This window comes from Triturus cristatus, chromosome 6 (assembly GCF_964204655.1).
Source record: "Triturus cristatus chromosome 6, aTriCri1.1, whole genome shotgun sequence".
In the NCBI taxonomy this organism is placed as follows: domain Eukaryota; kingdom Metazoa; phylum Chordata; class Amphibia; order Caudata; family Salamandridae; genus Triturus; species Triturus cristatus.
In genome coordinates, this window is record NC_140589.1 from 1,638,120,805 (window position 1) to 1,638,145,777 (window position 24,973).

Below are 24,973 nucleotides of genomic sequence, written 5' to 3' on the forward strand. Positions count from 1 at the left end.
TGTCTCAAAGAGACAGCTTTCGCTGTTTCAGCGAGACCTAAAAACACATCAGCACTCACATGGGAACTAACTAAAAGCTGGTATATGTGGAAACTGGGTAAGGAGATGCAGAGCTTGGCGATAAACTGTGCAGTAGTGAAATCCCAGAAGCGTCTCGTGAAGTATTGCCAGGCATAAATGCACACTGGGAAGTATATTTTTGTACTGACTCTAACTGCTCTGCTCAGGAACTAAAACAATCTGACCCGGAAGTCCTACCCTATAGTCTCTGATGGGTCAACTGCCACAGGGACATACTGTACACCCTCCAGGATTTTGATCTGGTAATTCTCGAGGTAACGTGAGTGTAATGCTGCATTGGATGAATGTTGTAAGGAAGTGGGTTTCTGTTGCAGTAACCCCCCCACTTTTTGCCTGATAACTGATGCACTTTTCCTTGTTGTGCCCTGGGCTCCTGCCAATCAGGTGCCCAGGGCCTGTGTTCCTTCCCTAAAACTGCCTAACAGCCAAAACCCAATTGACATCTCTGGTCACATGTCAGCCCCTCGTAAATGGTACCCTAGGTACCTGACACACACACACACACTGCCTTTGCAGGCTGAGTGTCGTGGTGCAGAACAAAACAAAGAGTCGACATGACACACATCCCTGTGTGCCATGCCCACAACACGCACTGCCCTGGCATACCTCGGTCACCCCTCTAGCTGGGTGCCCTATGCCAGTGGTTTGTGCACAGGTGCATGAGCCCTGTTCCCCTACAGTACCCAGATCCATTCCTGGGCACTGTAAGTGCAGTGCTGCCATTAAGAGTATTTGGTGCTGGGAGGTCGTCAACACAAACTCCACAGCATCATGATGGCTACACTGAAGACTGAGAAGTATGGTATCAAACTTCTCAGCACAGTAAACCCACACTGATGCCAGTGTGGGATTTACTGTAAGATGCACGACAGAGGGCATCTTAGAGATGCCCCCTGAACCTAACCTACAATCTGCGTCTTGTCTGAGGGGCTGCCTAGGCTGCCACACAGCAGACATGTTGCTGGACCCCTGGGTAGAGAGCCATCTGCTCTCCTGTGCCTGCAACAATGCACATCCTGGGTGAGGTGCTAAGTCTCCTCCCCCAGGATGGGCAGGGGAAGCTTCAAAGGCATTCCGCCTTTGTGAGCTTCTCCAGGCTACTTGCTGTACTCAGCAACTGGCCCCTACCGGTTCTGACCCCCACTCTGGCGGGAAGACTGGCCGGAAACCCCAAGGAAGGAAAGGGGGTGTGCCAGCCTCTGCCAACCCCACCCCTCAGGTGGGGGAGGCGAGGTGAAGCACATCTCCGAGCTCTCGCCATCTTGAAGATGGGAAGCCCTGCCCAATCAGGACTAGGCTACTGCCCCCCTCCCACAGGAGAGTGGCAGGATAGGGGGTGTACCCATCCCAGGGCAGGGACCCATTGGTCCCTGCCCTTTACCTACCTGTAACGCCCCTAAATCTAGTATTTAGGGGCACCCTGAACCTTCCTTCCTTAGATCCAGATTCTGAAACAGCCAAGAAGATCAAGAAGAAAGAAGACCTGCCGTGCAGCTGCTAAAAAGAGGAAGACACCAACTGCCTTGGCCCCAGCCCTACCGGCCTGTTGACCCTCGAACCTACTCCTGATAAATTCCGGCATCTTCCGTGGCACGAAACCTCACAAAGCCCGGAGGACCTGGCTACCTTGTGACTGAGCATCTGGGACTCCCATGAGCAGTGGCACTGCTCAAAGCAAGTAACTGACCCCTGGCATCAGCCAGGAACCGCAAACCCTGCACACTCTGCACCCGCCAAGCCTGGCCTGTGCTGGAGTGGACAAAAACCCCGAGGACATCCCCCCGGCGACTGTGACCCCGAATCCGGCACCCAAGGACCCACCTCGACGCTCCTGACAACGTCTGCAGCCTCAGAACCAGGGACCCCCCCCAACCGCGATCAACAGTGGGTAAGATTTCCCGACACCAAAAGGCACCCCGGCGCCCTGCGGCCCCCTGTGCCCAACTCCTGGGTACCTACCTATCCTCCAACTACCCAACTTACCTCTCGAAGTGGTGGTCACACCTGAAGAATCTTCGTCCCCGAGCATGCGCAGCCGTTGTGCGTTCTTGAGCTTCTCCATTGCAATCCATTGAGCGCCCGAAGGCTCAAAAGCACCCTGCACCCAGCCGCCCGAGTGCCCCTGACTGTGCAACCTCTACTCCTACCTACTTCCCATTTGCCCTGAGCAAGTGACCAGGAGCCCAGCTCCCACAGCCGTGTGGCCTGCTAGTCAGCAGCCACCAACCAAAGGCCCCCTGCCTTCCATAGGATAACATTGGGCCTAACTCAATCTGCACCCGGCTGCCCCTGTGCCCCTGAGGGTGTAACAACTGTACTTACTTGACCCTGGGAGACCCCTGAGTCTATGCCCAGAACCTTAACTCTGCCAGTCGAGTACGTACCCAAAAGACGATAACTCACTTTTCTTACATAGAGTAACATTGACTGGTTTCACTTGAAATTTCTTCCAAGTGTGGAGTTTCTAAACTATAAAATATTCACCTCAAATCAACGAGTAACGAAAACGGAAATACTCACCTGCTATTAGGAGAGATCCCAGTGCTGAATCTTGGTGCCCAGCACTGACCCTGAAAAGTACTTACTACCGTACTTACCACTAACTCAATTAGGAAACCATTGACTGTTTTTCTGTGAAATTTCTTCTAAGTGTTGATTTTTGCAAACTACAAATATTCTTTAAAAATCGTACCAACTGTGAAAACGTAATTACTTACCTGTTTTAGATAGATTTTCCAGTACTGAGCCTAGGAGCCCAGCACTGAATTACAAAAGTAACGAGAACATACTTTACCCGTAACTTGAATTTTCTTCCATAGGAAACCATTGACTGTTTTTTTGTGAAATTTCTTGTCGATTTTGCAAACTTATAAATATTTGTTAAAAATCGCCTGTATAACTTAAACGCATTTTCTCAACTGCTTACAGGTGGTACACTAGTGCTGGATCCAGGATCCAACACTGACCTAGAAACAGTAACCATAACCCCACTTACCTGCTAAGTGAATTTCCTCCCATAGGATAACATTGGTAATTTGATTAGGAAAAGTTTCTAAGTGTCAACTTTTAAAACAGCAAAATATTGCTTAAAAATCACAACAGTAACTAAAACGTATTTACTCATTTGTGTCCAAGAACTGTCCCAGGACTGAATCTAGGATCCAGTCCTGGAGTTAGAAAAGTAATCCTGAAAGTAATCAGTTGCATTTAACTTGAAATTCCCATTGAGCTCAATGTATTATTGTGTTTAAAATTGTGTTGCCTATTGCAACAAACTGTAACTATTACATTCAGAAGTCAATTGCCTATTGCAAAGTATTTAACTAAAGCATCTCATTCTGAGAAAGTATATTTTGATACCTATTGTTGGTTCTAAAATAAAACAACCATATATTTTTTTATACAAACCATTGGCCTAGAGTTCAGTTCTTGAGTGTGTGAGACCATTTGCTGACTGAGTGTGTGCAACTGTCAAGAATTCCTGTCATACGAGGGGAGGAAAACGGTAACCAGCGAAAACGGACTACATCTCCCAGGATGCTTAGCGGTTGAGAGGTTATGTAAACAGGAGAGCTGTTACATAACTCAAGGGAAACACGCCCTTATGTAAACAGGAGAGCTGTTACATAACTCAAGGGAAACACGCCCTTATGTAAACAGGAGAGCTGTTACATAACTCAAGGGAAACACGCCCTTATGTAAACAGGAGAGCTGTTACATAACTCAAGGGAAACACGCCCTTATGTAAACAGGAGAGCTGTTACATAACTCAAGGAAAACACGCCCTATAAAGGGAGGAACCGGGAGGTACAAGGCTGTCGGATATTGTGTTTACACCGACGTACCTGCTTCGTGAAGAGCAGTGTTCCGGAGTGGTGCTCCAGTAAGGCAAGAACGGAGGTAGGTCGAGTCGTTACTCCCTGGGCCGTGTCTTGCCCCATCGTCACCTGTGAAGGACCCGGAAGCTCTACCGGTCAACCATTGAGCTTCGCTTTTTGACTCGGCTGAGTCCAAGCGCAGTGGCGCTTTTGCTGGTTGGAGTCGTAACTCCCAGCCCGACCAGAGACACAGGGACTGCCAGCTGTAACGCACACCAGGAGGTGTTTGCCGCGTTACAGACTCGGAAGTCCACAGGATCGATCGAGCGGCTGCTCTCGGTTCAGTCGTCTTGCTTGTGATTGGGGTATCGGTGACGCATCACCAGGAGGTGACTCCGCGTCCCGGTGCAGTCTGAGGAAGAGGTTGAGCGGCTGCTCCCTTCAGGTAGAGACCCCGGCTGGGTGTTTCCCTGACTCCTCGATTCTCCCCAACACTCTTCGTGCCCCTCACAGCCTACCGATTGGCATTGTCGGCCATTTTATTTCTGCCCTCTGTTGGCATACGCCGGGATCGGCGTATATGCAGAGGACGGTTAGGACCATCCGTGCTGTGGGCTGGTAACGTACTTAGCCTGGAGGATTCCAGTGACTATAACTTTTGTTTGTTCTTTGTATGTTATTTGCCTTCATTAAAAGAACTAACCCTTCACAAGTGGTTGCGTCCTCATTGTCGTGTCTGTTAAACGATCCTGAGACGTTCAGGGCGTTACAAAATATCCGACCTTAATAACACTAACTGTCTCCCGGTCGATAACAGACATGGCAACACTTGATGATGTGCTGGCTGCTTTAGCGGCCATGCAAGTTGAAGTGGCTGCCTCTAGGCAAGAAACAGCCGATGTAAAAGCCAGACTGGATGCTATCCAATTGGACCCGCTCACGCCCAGCACCTCCCTCACGAACCAGACCCCTGCGGTAGTAGTGGAAATGCCGGTAGCCATCCCCTTGGCAACACCAGAGAGGTACAGTGGGGATCCTAACACAGTGCAGGTATTCCTCACACAAGTGGCGCTACATTTATCGTGCAAACCAAAGGCGTTCCCCACGAGTCAGGCTCGTGTGGCTTTCCTTATATCCTATTTGGCTGGAAACGCGGCACAATGGGCCGTACCTCTGGTGAGCAGGGACGACCCCCTCTTATGTGATTGGGGTGCTTTTCGCGAGGAATTCCTGAAGGTATTCGACAGAAGGGCTGACTCGTACACGGCGGACCGTGAAATGCTTGAGTTGAGACAGGGATCCAACGACCTGGTGCAGTATCTCAACGCGTTCCGAAGGCTGGTTGCGGAAACCAAGTGGCCTGTTGCTAAACAGACGGCGCTTTTCCATCAAGGGCTGTGCGATGAGCTCAAGGACGCCGTGGCTCATATTGACCCTCAACCCAAGACATGTGAGGGCCTTATCAACCTGGTATTACGGCTGGAACATAGGCTAAGTGAAAGAAAGGGGGATCATGGGAGAAAAGGAAAATCCCTTCCATCCTATGTGACGGTGGGAAGTCCTGAAACTTCCACCGCATCCAAGGGAGAACCCATGGACATCGGCGCAATACGAGCGAGCCTCACAGCTACGGAGAAAGAGTCACGCCGTAAACAAGGATTGTGCCTATATTGTGGCAAAAAAGGCCACTACGTACGTGAATGCCCTGCCAAACCGAAGACGTCACGTTATCGGGCCAACCGGTCGGTAACAGCCGTGGTGGACATACCGGCGGAAAACTAGAGGACTCCAAGACCAGAGAAGGGGCATCTCGGAGTCACTCATCCATCCCTTCACTTTCCAACTCGGTCACTAAGGGACAACGACACCTGTTTATCACGGTGCACGTGGGAGTGCATGACCAGTGGATACCCGTTGTGGCCATGGTGGATTCAGGGGCCACTGGCATGTTTATGGACCACAACGAGGCATGCAGGCTAGGGCTAGTGCTTCTTCCCAAAGCAGTACCCGAAGACGTCTATGCGGTAGACGGAAGGCGATTGGTGACGGGGCCCATCGGACAGCACACGGGGGTCCTTCCGATGAGATATGGGAGGAACCATTTGGAACAAATCGATTTTAACATCATCCGAGCGCCCCAATATGGCGTCATATTGGGATTGCCGTGGCTACAGAAACACAACCCCTTTGTGGATTGGCCAACACATCGCATCGAAATGACGTCACCGTATTGCATCCTGCATTGTGGAATAAGAACGGAATCCCTTGACGCAGATGAGAGCGGGAGTCAGACGGTGGCTACAGCGGCAGAAAAAGATGTGGCTCTCCCCCAGGCTCATCACAGTTTTGAGGATGTATTTGATGAGGTGAAGGCGGAAGTGCTACCACCACATAGACAGTTTGACTGCCAGATCGACCTGGTGCCAGGGGCCAGCGTTCCCAGCGGCAGGCTGTATGCCCTGACAGAGCCTGAAAACGTGCATCTCCGGGGGTACCTGGATAAACTCCTCAAGCTAGGATTCATCCGCCCGTCCAAGTCTCCGGCCGCCTCGCCACTCTTCTTCATCCCGAAGGCTAATGGGGAGCTGAGAGCCTGTGTGGACTTTAGGGCATTGAATGCGATAACCATAAAAAATCGGTACCCCTTGCCTCTCATCACTGTACTTCTGGAACAGGTCAAGAAAGCTCGTATCTACACCAAGTTGGATTTGAAAGGGGCCTACCATCTGGTGCGCATGAGGGACGGAGACGAGTGGAAGACCGCCTTTAAGACCAGGTTCGGCCTTTTTGAGTACCTCGTCATGCCGTTCGGTCTGTGCAACGCCCCGGCAGCCTTTCAGTACTTTTTGAATGAGGTATTCAGAGAGGAGTTGGATATCTACGTGGTCGTATATATCGACGACATCCTCATCTATTCGTCCAGTGCGGAGGAGCACGTACACCACGTCAAAGCTGTGCTCCAAAAGCTGAGGGAAAACATGCTGTTTTGTAAACTCAGCAAGTGTGACTTCCACGTCACATCCGTGGAATTCCTCGGAGTGATGCTGAGTCCAGAGGGACAGGAGATGGCAGAACGAAAGATCAAGGCGGTGAAAGAATGGCCGGTGCCCCAAAGCGTGAAGGACGTCCAAAGTTTCATTGGCTTCGCCAACTTTTACAGGCGGTTTATAGATGGATTTTCAGGAGTGGTGGCCCCAATCACACAGCTACTGAGGAAGTCCAAGGAGTTTGTCTGGTCCCCTGAAGCGAACAAAGCCTTTGAGGCCCTGAAAAGCGCCTTTGGTAAGGCGCCGGTGTTGGCTCACCCCGATCCGGATCTCCCCTACGTGGTGGAAGCGGACGCGTCGGATGTGGCGCTGGGGGCTATCTTGTCCCAACGCAACCACGACACAGGGGTGCTTCATCCCGTTGCGTACATGTCCCGCAAACTCAACGACGCCGAACGCAACTACCATATTGTGGAGAAGGAGCTTCTCGCAATCAAGGACGCCTTCACCGAATGGAGGCATTGGTTGATGGGGGCAAGACATGTGGTATCGGTGTACACAGACCATCGGAACCTACAGTTCATGACGGCCACTAGACACCTTTCTCCCAGGCAGCTGCGGTGGATGATCTTCTTTGCGGGGTTCAACTTCCGCATCACATATCGGCCGGGGACGGAAAACCGGAAGGCGGACGCCCTGTCCCGTCAATCTGCAGTTAAGGAACCATTGCCTGCGACCGAGCGTTCCATCATTTCCCCGAGGATGGTATTGGGGGTTATCCAACCGGATACTTTCCTGAGGGGAATAAAGAGAGGGATCAGGTCATTCGCATGGCGGAGGTGGCTCCTCAGTCACAGAGAATGGCAGCTGAAGGACGGAATACCCCTGAAGGGCAGGTGCCTATTGATACCCACGCCTAGGCTAAGGAAACAAGCATTCATCTGGTGCCATGACTCTCCATGCGCAGGTCATTTGGGCTTTGAAAAAACGGTGGCTAGCATGGGACGGCATTTCTGGTGGCCAACCATGAGAGTGGATGTCAGGAGGTGGGGACAGGAGTGTCCTACGTGTGCTACCATGAAGGCCGACCATGGCCGAACCCAAGGGCTCTTACATCCACTTCCGACCCCGGATAGACCATGGGATAGCATATCACTGGACTTCGTGGTGGGCCTACCGGTAGACCAGGGGATGACGGCAATACTGGTGGTGGTGGATTACTTGACGAAAATGGGGCACTTCATCCCCTGCAAGAGAGTCCCTACGGCCGGGGAATTGGCGTCACTACTCCTAAAGAATGTGGTACGACTGCATGGATTACCTGGGGTGATCGTGTCGGACTGGGGGTCGCAGTTTACTGCGCAATTCTGGAAGACTTGGTGCACTGCGCTGCATGTTAAGACCGCCCTGTCCACCAGCTACCACCCTCAAACGGACGGCCAAACCGAGCGCCTGAACCAAACGCTCAAACAGTATCTGCGATGTTTTGTGGACCAGGGCAGGGAAGAATGGGTCGACTTGCTATGGGTTGCAGAGATAGCCTATAACAATGCCACTCACAGCTCCACACAGTCATCTCCGTTCTATAGCAACTATGGCCAACATCCCAGGTTCTTGCCATTTCTACATCCGTTCAGAGAGGACAGGATTCCCGCCACAGCGGACAGGGTGGCACACATAAAAGACACGTTGATGCGCTCAAGGGCTGTCCTAATAGAGGCCAAGAGAAGATACAAGGCTGCGGCAGATAGGAAGAGAAGGCCCGGGCCACTGTACCGCACTGAAGACTACGTCTGGATATCCACAAGAAACATGAGGTTTCGAAAGAACAGTGTGTTCCATCCCAAGTACATGGGCCCCTATCGAATTACCAAGTGTATGGGTCCCGTGAACGTGAAGGTGTGCTTGCCCCAGTCATTGCGGATACACCCTGTCTTTCATGTATCATTGCTCAAACCAGCACCCTCCAAGCCGTCTGGGACACCTAGGCCGGTATGCGTGGAGTCGGAGGTGGAGTATGAAGTGTCGGGCATACGGGCGTCCAAATGGCGCAGGGGGAAGCTGTGGTACCTGGTTGCGTGGAAAGGCTATGGCCCGGAGGAGCATTCATGGGAACCGGCTGAAGGGGTTCATGCTCCGCGCTTGGTCTCCTTGTTCCATCGGCGTTTTCCTGCCAGCGCTGGACCCGTGGGGAGCCGCTGAGAGGGAGGATGTACTGTCAAGAATTCCTGTCATACGAGGGGAGGAAAACGGTAACCAGCGAAAACGGACTACATCTCCCAGGATGCTTAGCGGTTGAGAGGTTATGTAAACAGGAGAGCTGTTACATAACTCAAGGGAAACACGCCCTTATGTAAACAGGAGAGCTGTTACATAACTCAAGGGAAACACGCCCTTATGTAAACAGGAGAGCTGTTACATAACTCAAGGGAAACACGCCCTTATGTAAACAGGAGAGCTGTTACATAACTCAAGGAAAACACGCCCTATAAAGGGAGGAACCGGGAGGTACAAGGCTGTCGGATATTGTGTTTACACCGACGTACCTGCTTCGTGAAGAGCAGTGTTCCGGAGTGGTGCTCCAGTAAGGCAAGAACGGAGGTAGGTCGAGTCGTTACTCCCTGGGCCGTGTCTTGCCCCATCGTCACCTGTGAAGGACCCGGAAGCTCTACCGGTCAACCATTGAGCTTCGCTTTTTGACTCGGCTGAGTCCAAGCGCAGTGGCGCTTTTGCTGGTTGGAGTCGTAACTCCCAGCCCGATCAGAGACACAGGGACTGCCAGCTGTAACGCACACCAGGAGGTGTTTGCCGCGTTACAGACTCGGAAGTCCACAGGATCGATCGAGCGGCTGCTCTCGGTTCAGTCGTCTTGCTTGTGATTGGGGTATCGGTGACGCATCACCAGGAGGTGACTCCGCGTCCCGGTGCAGTCTGAGGAAGAGGTTGAGCGGCTGCTCCCTTCAGGTAGAGACCCCGGCTGGGTGTTTCCCTGACTCCTCGATTCTCCCCAACACTCTTCGTGCCCCTCACAGCCTACCGATTGGCATTGTCGGCCATTTCATTTCTGCCCTCTGTTGGCATACGCCGGGATCGGCGTATATGCAGAGGACGGTTAGGACCATCCGTGCTGTGGGCTGGTAACGTACTTAGCCTGGAGGATTCCAGTGACTATAACTTTTGTTTGTTCTTTGTATGTTATTTGCCTTCATTAAAAGAACTAACCCTTCACAAGTGGTTGCGTCCTCATTGTCGTGTCTGTTAAACGATCCTGAGACGTTCAGGGCGTTACAGCAACAAATGATTTACACTGTCCTCTGATACTACCTTACTGCTCGACCAAGCTACCACTTCAGAGAGTAAGGTTATATCTAACTTTAGCCTCTGCCAAACCTCTTGGGACTGTGGACCCTGTGCACACTGTACCTATTTGGGAACAGTATACACAGAGCCACTTTCTCACAAATGTCATTTGGAATGTATCAGATCTCTTGGTGTTCTAGCTGTCGTGGGAACATAGAGTTGTATGTTCATAATGTCGCACTGAGACCTAGGAGACATGCCCATCTCACCAATGTTTGGCTAGGTGGGTAGGCCACTGATACCATTGAGCCATTCATTACTGAACATTAAAAATATTTAGTGATACAGCTGACAGTGCCCCCAATGCTGCTGTTCAGGCTCAAGTGGCTCCGGTTCAGCAGGCGGTCGCTATGCTTACATGTACCAGAGGTGTGTCTAAAGTAGGCACAGAAGGGCTAAATCAACACAAGATTTGCAGGATATCTGTGTCAAATAACTGTATATGCAACACATTATAGAAAAATAATATTTACCACTTGAGAGGTTATCGTGAAAATGTGGCTTCCTGGAATTGCATTGGACGAGCTAGAGTTGTAAGCCGTATAGTGTCAAAACTTCTCAATCTATACAGAACAATTGGCTATGCCTCAACAGTAGGGTCAGTCAATCTAGGTGTACTGTTTTTGTCTTGGTCTGTGAACACCCCTTCAGCAAGTGCTAAAAGCTAGCAACATTGGCATGCTCTTGGACAGTGAGCAAACCTTCAGAATAGCTTCTGACTTTCAATAAAGGCTGTCATAGAATCTGTATTTTATTACATAAATCTCCTCAGAGTGACCCTACTTCTCTTTCAAATGTCTTAGAACATTGCCTAAATCTGTGCTGTGTTTATCTCCTGTCTTGATTTCTGCAGTAGTCTCTAGTTTTCAAGTACCAAAGGATCTAGAAGCATTCTGTTTATATCCTGTTTGACCTGTAAAAAAACAGCCACATCACCGGCTCTGAAACGTCTCCACTTTCGTCCAGTAAAGGAAAGTGTGAATTTCAAATACACCCGTCTGGTCCATTAGCCTTACTTGGCAGAGTGCCAAAGTCCCTGACGAAGTTGTTCATCCCCGTTTGTCCTACCAGAATCATAACTTAATGCCCAGCTGACTGTCTCCTTAGAAGAAATTCAGAGGAAGGGCCTTCCAGGTGCAAGGCTCATCTCTGCGGAAACCTCCACAATTTACACTTAAGATTTGAATGTGACTCTCAAATTCACAAGATCACTATAAATCCATCTCTTGAAGCTGACCGTGCTTTCAGTGCTGACCCCTAACTCTTCTGCTGAACCCTGGGCTTTTAGTTTAGATACTAAATCTAGCTTTGCTCCTACCTCCCCACCACTTGTGACTGTGTTGAATCTTCTGCACGCTCTACCGCCATCTTATCAGTATACAGGCTTGGGGGGTGCCAACAGTTGATAACATACCATTGGCAACTTATTGTCTGTGATCCACAATTCGATAAATTTGCCCTCATGTACCTGATACCTAGTATTCTGAAGTTGCTTCTAGATGGATTGCAACGCTGTTTGAAACCTCAAATAAATAAATGGCTGATGTATAACTCCCCTTTTGTATGAACGACGAACAATAGCTGAAAATAATAGCTCAGGCTATTTTGAATGAGTCCCATGTTTATTTAACATCAATACAAATGTGTTTAATGTATGCTGTTATGTCCCTTTGTACCACAATTGTATGTCGTTTTTTTGGACAATGTTTTTCCCTCAATTTTAAAGCAGTAACTGGAACTTTAATCTCACCCCCCATTATAAATGAGTAACTGATCTTCTTCTTTTCCCTCAATTTAAATTGAATAGCTGGTATTATCCTCCATTGTAAAAGAACTAACTGATGAAATATGTTTCTCCAGTGTAAATCAATGAATGACTGGTGCAATTTATTTATATCTTTGAAAATATGTAGCATTGAAGCGTAGCCCTTCTGCACATGATGTGCACCCTCCTGGACACGTTATGCCATTTCGCATTACCAGAGAATGAAAATGGAGTTAGTACTTCTGTTGTGTTCCTTAAACATTCTGGGATAGTGATGATGTCTCTGTGTCCGAGAGTAGGGAACCTGGCGGCAGCGGGAGTTTGACTTCTGTGGAGACCTCTCTTACAAAGTATCCTCAAACTTGCCATCACAGTTCTCTTTTCATACAGCGGCCTCAGCTGTTTTAGGAAGATGATCTATGAACATTTTAAATATCAGACCTCTATAATTCAATACAGCATCATAATATACAGTCAAATATAAGATCAAGTAGACAGGCCTAGTTCTGTGCTACAACTTACACAAAAGAATGTTACTGTGTAGCTACTTAAAGTGTGTTTTAAAATGTTGGTAAAGTCTTTATTTTCGTTTTGCACCTATCACAGCTCTTTATAAATTCCTTCAAATGATGGTGGATAACTGGCTAACTGTATATGCTTACGTAAAATAATGATTAATATTCTTCTGCAACATCGTTCTGGCTCAATTGATTTCAATAAAATTATTCACTTGTATATTTTCAGATTTATCTGATACTTTAGTCTTGTGGAATTGCATATTTATGCTGCTGCAGAGCGAAGAGCCCGCAGTCCGGGATACAATCGCAGACATCATCAGGGTGCATCATTGCCAAGAGCAGAGTCGAACGAAAGCAGGTAAGTTATTTGTTTACATTTTACTTTGTGTTATGATTGTCCTCCTTAAGGCATCCAGTGCATAAGATGCTTTTGTCTTTGTGCCTTCCTATGACTTCTTTTACATTGATTGAGGTGCGCCACTTCTGGGAGGGATTCCTCTTCGGAGTGCAAGTGGTAGAACTGACTCGGTCAAGGGCAGACACTACTCGGTGCTGATAAGTCCTAGTCCCCACTTGGTGGAGCCATGTTATATCATTCAGGAAGGCTCTATAAGGTATGCCTGTACGTTGTAGGGATGAAGGATAACTTGTTGGGAGAATCCCAGTCAGGCCACCCTAGATAGGAGAGTGTGACAACCCATGGAAGGGCTCTTCCCAGGTAAGAAGTTTCAGACAGCTGGGCCTCCTTTTGTCTAGTAATTTCTTTGCCTGAACAGCAGAATCTGCTCCCCGTTTAAGCATGTGTTTACACAAGCAGCACACTGTCCTGGGCAGGTCCAATTCATGCCTAATACAGCCCAAGCTGAATTCCACCACCAAAGCTGTGACACCAGTGAACTCAAGTTAACCCAGATGGATAACTGCTCATCAGCTTATCACTTCTGTCCTTTAAGACCTCACCAAAGAATATTTATTTCTACTTATAAGGGACAGGACATCAGACCTTTACTGTACTACATGACCAAAGCCATATGCTTAACGCTAACTTTCAGAATGGGCACTGTACTCCCATTACCGACTTGCTGTCGGTTACCACTCACTGCTCTGTTAGGGGTTGACCAGCACTGTCAGCAGCTATTTGCTGTGAGAGCTGGAGCCCTAAGTTTCAGTTATTAACACCTACACACCTGTTATCACGGTATAGGTTGCTGTATGGGTGGAAAGTTCTGGACTTGCGACGCTGCAGTTGTTAGGGCCCAATTTTATATGTGGCACAGTCCTTGTAAATGGCTACACCCAAGAGCCATTGAAAAGTTTAGGTTAAGAAAACGATGGAGGGTAGTGCCTTCTTAATTGGTCCACGTCAGTGGATAATCAATATCAGAGACATTGCTCGAATGAAGATCATTTGTGTTGTTTTTATTTATCTTTTTATCAAAGGAGCGCAAAAATTTCAAATTGTGAAGAGAAAAACAAAAGCCGACACGTGTTTCGCCCTAGTGGCCCATTGGCCGTGGGCTTTTTCAAGGCGGTGAATATTAATCAACACAGTCTTCCTGTGAGAGTAGAAAAGACGTCTCTGCGGTCCTCGGGAAAGTCGACTAGTGAAAGGAGCTGTCGACTAGTCAAACTGTGTTGATTAATATTCACCGCCTTGAAAAAGCCCACGGCCAATGGGCCACTAGGGCGAAACACGTGTCGGCTTTTGTTTTTCTCTTCACAATTTGAAATTTTTGCGCTCCTTTGATAAAAAGATAAATAAAAACAACACAAATGATCTTCATTCGAGCAATGTCTCTGATATTGATTATCCACTGACGTGGACCAATTAAGAAGGCACTACCCTCCATCGTTTTCTTAACTGTTATCACGGTGTTTGCAGCATATGTAGCTGTAGACCACTTGCTTTTCATAGTCCTGCCCTTTATTGCTGAGCTTGGAATGATAGTTTGTTTTACTTCAAAGGGAGAGGTTTGGCTTTGAACAGAGTTATGATACCTCCTCCTGAAACACAGACTGCACCATGGCACAGACTTCGCCTCAGATTGTTTTTTCCTGACATTAGTTTCAGATGTGTCTCTGAATCGTCTGCCCTGCTGCCGCCAATCAGATTTTGACGTAGGAGGGCCAGGGCATCGTTGGAAACATAACCGGACATTGTGCTGAAGCCATACAAGAGTGGAGCACAATGTATATTTCAGCTCATAACTCTCACTCCTTTGTAGAATCTCCAGCACCCTCCACAAAACCTGTACCCAAGGCTGTGAAAACTGAGGGCAACACATGCCCTCGGGGAGAGATTTCACCTCCATCATCAGAGGATCCTTCCTCCAGGTTCCTACATCAAACCAGGCATTGGTTACATACCAAGGAACACCCCGAGAACTCCATGACTTGATCCAGGAACCAGAGCATCATGCCTTAATTGAGGAACATTTCCCTGAAAAAGCCTCCAAAAGTGGAACCGCCCTCCACCATTCAATGCTGAAAAACACTTGACACTTGACAAGCCCCACCCTGCTTCCTTCAGAACCAAGGCTTACAGGCTGGGGTCCTAGAGGCTACCGTTGGTGCCAAAAGACACTTCAAACCCAAAATCTGCATCAACTCCTGTCACTCCACCTCCTCCCCTGGCAAAGAGACAGAGCTGCATTCTATTACATCAGACCCGACAGTAGACATATTTTTGCATGGCTCTCTTCCTCCATTTATGGTCCACCTACCAAAAGAATGCTCACATTGGAGGAGGATATTTCAGAGAAATTGAGGGCTTACCTTTTTCCCTAAGAAAAGAAAATCAAATGTAGTCTTAACACCGTTTCCAGCACACCTGTCCCCAGTACTATTCAAACCAAGACCAAGCTCCATCGCCTGAATGGCAACCATATCAGGAACAAAAGGTTTCTGATGACCAAGAGGATGCATGGTCTGCCTATAGGATGGATCCTCAAGACAACACATCCTTAGAACCATACCATACAGAAGCCGGACACCTCTGCATATCACTCCTTAGTAGGTAGAGTTGCAACATGTAGAAGAGGAGCACAATTTCTTAATAAAAGCCCTTTTCAAAATTAAACAAACTATCACTTTTCTTTTTGTGTTTAAGATGCTCCAAAGACAATTATTAGGGATCAGCAAAGGCTAGAGTGATCACCTCAAGAGTGGAAAAGAAATGCAAGCCGAAACCCAAAGCCAACCTTACATTTAATCAGTCGTGTTCCTCCAGGCTCCTTAGATGAGCATACAACACATAAGAGGGCTCTCTTGCAGGGCACAGGAGATACGCTTCCTACCGGCAAGGAGAGTAAGAAAATAAATGACACCGGTAAAAGAGTGACTTTAGGAGCTGCCAAACAATGGCACAACACCAGCTCCATGGCACTGCTCACCAGATACAGCAGGGACCTGGAGTTGTTAAAAATGGGGAGCTATTAAAACATCTTCGTGACACCTTCTGCAAAAGAGTAACCAAAATTGTTGAGTAGAGGAAAGTTATTTCAAAAACAAACATTGCATGTACATGAGATGCAGTGGATACAGCCTTCCTGTGGTTCAATACCAGCATTTTACGATGTAACCATGATTGGCTGATGGTTTTCCATAGGGACTAAGCACCTCCAGCCACAGCAGCAGTCTTTTCAAGACAGCCAGCAGTCCAAAGCCAATACCAAAGAGATGGTTTCTGTGGAGGCTAAGCCAGAAGTGCACAAGGCAGAGGCTTCACTGCCTCCAAACAATAACCCAAACAATCATTCCACTTACCATCTAACTCCTATCAGGGGGAACACTGAGGTTCAATCTGAAGAACAAAAAAATTGGCAGGTGGAATGCTTGATGAAATCTCAGCCAATGGTAATTACTCCGGCTGGATCCCAGTCCATTGAGTTTCTTGCCCATCATACCAGCTCAGTCAGGAAACAGCCATATGCACATCGGCCTTCAGCCTGCTCCAATAAGAACAACCCAACGCAAACTGCCAGACTAGGTCATATATGAACTAGACTACAAGCAACCCAAGACATTGTTGTTTTATTTGGACTTAGGTAGGGTGTAGCCTGGGCCCTATAACACAGTGACCACTAAAGAAGGATGACTGGAATGCTTGAATTACTCTTAGTCACTAGTAATTACTAAATCCCAGTCCATTTGCCTCAGTGGCAGGGTATAATCCCCGATCAGTGGGTGTTTTCCATCCTGACCCAAGGATATTTCCTCAATTGCACACTACTCAGCATAACACCAAGCCCATACGTATAACTGCATAACATTGCGAAGTTCTATTGTAAGTAGTACAGGCATTACTTCAGAAAGAGGTTATCAACATAGAACCGAAAACAGCAGAAAGAGTTAGGAGTTTACTTGCTCAACTTTTTAATCCAAAAAAAAGATGGAACTCTACAGCCCATCCTCAATCTCATAAAAGTGAATTGCTTTATTTCTTACAATCCTTTCAAAATTACAGCACACCCAGTCGTAATTCCTCTCAAGGATGCATATTCCCACAGTTCATAGCATGTATTGCTGTACACATGCTCTGCATACTCTTGCTGTTGTGTTGCACTTGGACGTTTGCAAGTTTATCTTTGAAGACATCTTTTGAGTCACAAGGTATATACTGACTCCTCCCTTAGTTGACAATGCGCAGGGGCACAGATTCAATGTTAGATTGTCTTTTTTCCACCATCATGTTCGGATGTGTTCTACCAGGGCTCAGAATTTGACACGTTCAACCCCCTCTTGTTTGGGCCCAGCTGGTCACCTTGACTCAGATACTTCAGGACAAAGCCTTCATCACCTGTATTGCTTGGTGACATTACCTGGAGACAGATTACAATCAACTCGTAAAAAGAGCCTCGGGCGTCTTTGGTACCACATGCTCCTCTTTGATGACAACTTATTGACCTGGTAATTTTGTGTGCGAGACCTGCCTGGCCTTCTGCTCAAAGACAACTCTTCAGTTTCAATGGGAAAGAAGGTGGGCACCTCCGAGGATGTAGCTGCAAGCCTGCAACATATTTGGGGCACATCCCTCACCTGACTTTAAAGAGAGTGAAGACATTGGTCCTTCAGGTATCTCACCCCACCAGCTACTGCCTAGCCCTGAGGCAACATTGTTCTCAGACTCCAACTCAGAAGAAGAAAGACTAGGTGCCTCCTCTTGCCTCCACACCCTCTGGTCCCTGGACAAAGTCGAGGACTGTGAGTATGGAAGGTAATAAAATACTCACCAGGCCTCAAGTTGGGACAGACTATCGCCCTCAAGGGACATCGAACATCAAGCCCATCAACTGGTACACAACTGTCTGAAGCTCCACCACCTCGGGCTTTGGTCAGCACCAGTAAAGGCCTTGGAGCCTGCGATGCTTCCATCAACAGGTGCTGACCCCTCCCTTTCAAAGCCGGCACCAAGGCCAGACTCAACTTCAACGACCCCATCAGCGTCGAAAACCCATTCAAGTCCGTAGACTCAGTCGATGTTGAGGACACCAGCAGCATCAAAGCCTACTTCAATGGCAGATTCAGCCGAATCGGACCTATCCGTCCATCAGTGGCTTCAGGAGGAGTGGTATGCTAGGCTGAAACAACTGTTCACCCATCCTCAATGGGGAATATATCCACTAAATTGTCTCCTAAGCCCACGTGCTTCCTCCTCTTACTCCTCTCCACCACTACCTCCACATTCATCACAGGTCCCACCAATGACCTGTGGGACAACTGTGATGTTGATTCCCAGGATATCCTGATCTGGATTACTACCTAGTAAGAGCATCATTCCCAGACAACATCACAGTGTATCATGAGTTGATACATAGGGCGGCTACCTTTCACAAGGTAGATTTGCATCTTTCCACAAGGAAGTCTGTTTCTTGGTGGAGACATTGTCCTGGTCAGAGAGAACAGTATAGTTCTTCCCTAAAGGGTATGTTGAAGTCAGCTACATACACTTTCAAGGGCCCTGTTAAGGTGAAGGTGGTAACACCCCGGGTAGAGAAAAAATATAAACCATCTTCTGACAACCCGACTTACATCAGGGGTCAAGTAATGCCCCCTCACCCTCCTGATTCCCTTGCGGCACATACTGCACGAGCTAATGTTCAAGCCACATTAATGCTTCCCCACCCAAGAAGAAGAACAAAACCTGTATGCTGCTGGGAAGAGGCTAGCAGTGAGTGAAATGAAATGAAATGAAAAAGCATTTATAAAGCGCATGGCTACCCGGGAGCGTCCCAGTGCTAAGAACCGACACGGGGGAGGCAGAAGAACTAAGGAAACAGAAAGGTCTTCAGTTGTATATTGAAAGCCAGAGGAACTATGCGAAGATGTAGTGGCAGAGAATTCCAGATTTTAGCGGCATTATAAGAGAAGAGCCGTCCACCACTTCTGGCCTTCTTGATCCTAGAGACCTTGGTCAGATGCAATTCATGTGACCGAAGTTTCCTATTCGCTTTGTAAGGACGGATCATGGCTGAATTGATAGGAGGCCCACTCCCCTGCATGGATTTCTGTACTAGGCACAGGGCCTTGAATCTAATACGTTCCCGCACTGGGAGCCAGTGAAGGGAGTGCTGGTTTCGCCGATTGTCTGTTAGCGGCTCCGGTCAGAAGTCAGGCGGCGCTGTTTTGAACAGACTGTAATTTGAAAACTACTGTTGTGGGGGCACCCAGATATAGTGCATTACTGTAGTCCAGTCTGGAAAGTAATTGATTGGACCAGTACTTTTTTAGCTTGAGAGGGGAGGAGGGGGAGGACTTTGCGGGCCATTCTAAGCAAGTTATAGCAGATAGCTGCTGTCTTCCTGGCCTGTGTCCTAAAGTTCAAATCCTGGTCCAACCAGATGCCCAGGCTCTTGATTTCTTACCTAGGGACCGGGGGAGGACCCATGCCGGCTGGCCACATGGAACTGGGTTTAAAACTAAGGGGGTTGCCCAATATCATGATCTCAGTTTTTCCGCCATTAAGCTTGAGCTGAGACACATCCATCCAGTTTGAAACGTCCTCTAGACAAGAATAGAGGCCATTGATTTTTTTTGATCTGCTTGGTTTAACACTACCATCATCGGCATAGGTCACCATGCGGATTCCAGAGGGGGCTACAATGGCTGCCAGAGGAGCCATATACACATTGAAAAGGTCGGGCTAAGCGACGAGCCCTGAGGGACTCCGCTCGGCAGGGAGGGAGGTTTAGATGCGATGTTCTCCTCAAATACCTGAAAGGTTCTACCCTCCAGAAAGGAGCACAGCCATTGGAGCACTGTGCCTGTTACTCCTATACTCCTGAGACGGTGAGCCAGGATCCTATGGTTCACTTTGTCGAATGCTGCAGTCAGGTCAAGGAGTATAATGGCTGGCGAACCTCCTGAGTCTAAGATTTTCCTACTTTCCTCCACCACTGCTAACCGGGCCGTTTCGGTGCTCTGACACGGTCAGAATCCTGTTTGAGAGGAGTGAAGCAGGCTGTGGGTTTCGAGGAATCCAGGGAGGGTTTGAGTTAACGTATTTCTCTGCCATCTTACCTATTCCTGGCAGAAGGGAGATAGGGCGGTAGTTGCCCAAATCTGCCGGATCCAAATTAGGTTTCTTAAGTAGGACTGTCACCATGGCCCCTTTCCAGTTGGTAGGAACTATTCCTGTCGACAGTAAGGCGTTATTCAGGTCCGTCATGATAGGGACTATTATCGAAGCTGCCTGTTTCAGAATGTTAAACGGTGCGGGATCCTTGGGTGATTCGCTCTTTACTGAGGACAACAAGGTAAGGAGTGATTCCTGAGACATGGGGGGGAAGACCTCTAGTGTGTGTTCAGAGGGACGTGGATCGGAATCCGTCTGCTTGTACGGGGTCTCGCCATTGTCATCCTTATGCGGCAGAGATTCCACAATATTCTGAACCTTTGTGGTGAAATATTCTGCCAGTTTATTGCAACGTAGACCAGAGGTATCCAGTGCTATTCGTGGGACTGGGGCTTTAAGTAGTTTTTTAATAATAATGAAGGTTTCTCTAAGGAGAGTTGGCGGCTAATAAAATCTTACCCTCGTGTGCCACCACCTACTGGAAAATAGCTACTTTCGTCAGCCTCCTCTTCTGATATTACAAAGCACAATGGGACACGATGCAGGAGTTAGTGAAGCATCTCATGGAAGAGTTCAGGAAGAGGGAAGCAGGAGTTAATGTCTGAAGGAAGGGGCATCTCCAGTGCCCCTATCTGCTGTGCCCTAGATGCTGCTGACACACACCTCTTGAGGGATCGACTCCAGCATCTTCATCAGACGCCATACGTGGCTATGGATTTCAGGTTTTAAAACTGAACTCCATCAACATCTGCTCAAGCTACCCTTCAGTGGCAAACCTCTCTTCAGTTGGCAGGTTGACCAGATGCTATAAAAGATAAAGAAGAAATTGACACTGCCAAAGCCATGGGTGCCCTTCACACCTCGTCCGCCTGAGGCTCCTTTTGGAGTCACCAGTATAGGGTTGGCCCCAAGGTCACCTCAACAGACCCTACCCACTCTTACCAGGGACAGCAGCAGCCCTACCACCAAAAGGAGCAGAGAGAGTAAACCAGGGGTGCATACAGGGGAAACAAAAAACGAGGCAGGAGTAAGGGTGGTACTGGCAAAGGGGCCTCCAACTCCAAACAATGCCTCCACTTTGCTTCAGAACACCTGAGGTAGCAGACTACAAGATTTCCTTCCTCGTTGGCAGGAAATCACATTAGACATGTGGGTCTTAGCAGTGGTTCGCCATGGCTACTGCTTAGAGCTGCTGAAACCCCCTCGCATCATCCCACACTACAGTCATACCCACAGCAGAGAATGTCTCAACATTCTGGAGGAAGAGTTCCAAGTGCTCCTTCAAAAATGAGCCATAGAACTAGTGCCCCCCTAATCAGCGGGGCAAAGAGTTTATTCCCTCTACTTCCATATCCCCAAGAAGTACGGCTGCGTCAGGCACATCTTGACCTTCAGGGCTCTAAATTGGCACATCCTCTCCGATCGCTTCTATATAGTAGTACTGCAGGATATCATTCCACTGCTTCAACAAGGCAACTATATGGTGATGTTACACCTCAAGGATGCCTACTTTTACATACTCATTCTTCCTGCCCACCACTGCTATCTACACTTTGTGGTAAGAGGCTTTGGTTCAAAGTACTTCCATTCGGCATCCCCAATGCCTCAAGGGTGTTCACCAAGTGCCTGGCAGTAGTTGCTTCCACTCAAGGAAAGGAGACATCCAAATTTTCCCTTACCTAGACGATTGGCTGATCATGAGTGCAGACCAGTTCCTAGCACATACCCAGGCTACCAATTCATTCTGCAACAGCCTCTATTTGACCATAAATGCTATAAATTCCCAGCTACAACCTCTACAGATAAATCCCTATCTCGGAACCGTACTGAACCTACCTAAATAATGGTCTTGTTTCATCTCTATCGCACCCTAGGGGCTGGCTTTATATGCTCCCACTACAACTGTGCCATTCAGCCCAATAGTCTGAAGCCGAGGGTCGAACGGAGAATCTAAAGTTTGGTGTCTTTCGCTGGAATGCATGAGCATCTTATGAGAGTCTTGCAAGTCTGCACCATAAGCCTGCTATGCAGCAAAATGGAAGAGATTTGTCCATTACTGCATCCTCAACACCTGGCCCACTTAAGCCTGCAGTCCAGGATATCATATGTATGCTATCCTTTTTAATGTTTAAGGCTATGATAACAGATAAACCCCAATTAAATGGAAGATGCACTGATCAGTGTAAACATAAACACACTGTTACACATCTGCACAACCACAAATTAAAATGCCAGTCAAAGAAAGAAAAGTGAGAAAAAATAAGTCATTTTTATTTCTTCCCAAAGGAGCCAACACAATAGCAAGAAAGACTGGTCTAAGATTGTTCTGCTTGAGTTTTGTTGTTTAGGGGTATTCTTCAAATATTGTTTCTTCTTCCTATTGTTTCTTCCAGTTCTGTGTGCTTGGATGAAATGTACAGGGTTTAGAAACATGTTTTTGGTTTGATCTAATTATTTTATACACTGTTGGAAATCTGGAAATATTAAAATCATATTTGATATTTTGTCAGTGTTTAATTCTTTCACTGATTGGTGAAATGGCTAGCTCACAAGAATATTGGGCAGAATGCTATATCACGTTTACCCACAGGCACAGAAGGGATAAACCCTTGTGATATATCGGACCCCTTTTCTAAAAAGTAAAAATTTATAGCAGGTGAAGTGCCAAACACTCCAGGATGTAAACATTTAATGCCGGGTACCTCTGAAAAGCGTGTTGTCTCCATGCATACCAACCACATTCATAGCTGCAAGGTGCCCCTTTGTTGTGTGTGATACCTTCAGGTAATCCTGACTTTTCACCCAATTGCACTTTCCTGCTGTTTTTTTAGCCCATATTTACAATGTTAACTCCAAAATCTCAAGTCCCAGAACACAATGCTCTTTTTAAATGTCAGGGCTGACTTAAAGTGAGACGTTTGCCATGGGGACACTTGGCAGCTATGAATGTCCACACAACAGCAGCAACACCTGAATGTAGTCAGGCAAAGTGTGCACAAAAGCAATGACAAGCATACTTAAACCATCAAGTTTTGGGTGCCTTAGAATGCAGGACAACAAATTAATCTGGTGTAATTCAAAATGTTAAAGGTTTCACAAGGTTGTATGCTATATGCAGAGTAGAAAACCCCTACAATGCCACAATATTCAGTAAGGAGCAGGTGAATGACCCCCAAATGTGTTCAGGAATTTGTTTATTAAACATTTGAATATATCATTCTTACTTTTTTGTTCTATTACTAGTCCTGTAAGCCAGACTCTTGACAAGGTGTGCTTGAGAGGTAATGAGATATAAGAGAGGTTAATGAGATGCGAGTCTGAGTGATAGTGAAATATGCAGACTTCCTACGCTTAAAACAGCCTAACGCAAGTCCATTCAACACACTGCCAAATAGAAGACCCTAAATACCTAAAGGTGCTTTCCCTTTAAATTAAATATGTGCTTTATAACAATCACTGCAAAAAACATGTTTTGTAATCACTGGAAAAACACAGTTTTTTTGGCTGATTTGTTTTTAAGAAGCTGAATAAACTCACGATAAGCACTGATTTCAGAAGTTTTGGAAAACACTGAGAAAACTCCACTGCAATCCTTGAAAATTAAACACTTAAAGCAATACAGCCTAACCATAAGCTACTTGCTTCATCGCCAAAAGTCAGGCCGGCATGCACTTCAATAGGACGACATTTAGCAGCCATAGCTGCCTACGCACAAAATAGAAAACATTTCTCCCTGTTCCGTGTACTTGTTATTAAAGCACTCATGGACCGTCAGAGAGTCGTACCCCCCCATGCTTCCCCTTGCTCCAGTATGGAATCATAACATAGTCCTCACCCGACGTATGGGACCTCCCTTAGATGCCCAACACGCTTGCCCGCTCCGTACCTCTCCTGGAAAATGGCCTTCCTTGTGTCCATAACCTCTCTTAGACGTACTAGTAAGTTACAGCCCTCACGTTCCAAGAACTCTTCATTCCGGTTTATAAAGATAGAGTAGTACTCAGAACTAACCCTATGTTCCTCCTTAAGGTGGTTTCCCCTTTTCATCTCAGCCAAACCATTAAGCTCCCAGTCTTTTTCCCTCAACCGAACTCAGCAGCAGAGAGAGTCTTGCACACCTTGGATGTCAAACGCGTTCTCATGTAGTACATTGATGGGACCTAGCCCTTACGCAAAGCGGACCAGTTGTTCATGGCCTTTGATAAACCTCGTAAGGGCCACCCTATATCCAAAGATGGCATAACCAGATGAATAGCCAAATTCATCCTGGCCTGTTATCACATAGCTAAATGAGTCCTCCCTGTCACACCCAGGGCACACTCTACATGCAAGAAGGCAGCAACCATGGCTTTTTGGGGGAAATATTCCCCTAGCTGACACATTAAAAGTTGCCTCTTGGTCAACCCCACACACATTCACGATGCATAATTGTATGGATATCTTAACCAGGCAACAGGCTATTGGTTACTTCAGACATCCGCATCATCCACATGGTAGCCACCATTTGTAGTGGGTACTGATTTACAGTCTATGTAGAGCATGTGTATCTACAGCAACACATGCTACAAACACAAAATGTTACATATCCTGTAAGCATGAATAAGCATGTAGAGCCGTAGATCCACAAGCCCCCACCTTGCTCCCCAAAAGCACATGGCTCAGATCACAGATCTCTCCCTTTATCAACTTGTTTCCTTTTGCGATCCTTATGTGTTCCATACTGTTCTCATCCGCTGTGCAAAAAACATTATAACATGGAATCAGTGCCCATGTGCATTGCCAACCAAGGGAAGAGGTCTTATATACATTGTAACTCAAAAGGCTTCTTCGAAGAAAAACAACTTCCAAATGTCCGAGCCCAACATTGGTTA

At 47.4% G+C, this 24,973-nt stretch overlaps 1 protein-coding gene across 6 annotated transcripts in view; it reads left to right on the forward strand.

The window, feature by feature from the left end:
• The window catches only part of THADA (THADA armadillo repeat containing), a 1,526,823-nt gene that overhangs the window by 1,432,670 nt on the left and 69,180 nt on the right, over nt 1-24,973 (forward strand). For all 6 annotated transcript variants that reach the window (XM_085612787.1, XM_085612792.1, XM_085612789.1 and 3 more), the window contains one exon: nt 12,756-12,887. In XM_085612787.1, coding sequence (XP_085468913.1) covers nt 12,756-12,887 — 132 coding nt within the window. The remainder of the gene's footprint in view (nt 1-12,755; nt 12,888-24,973) is intronic.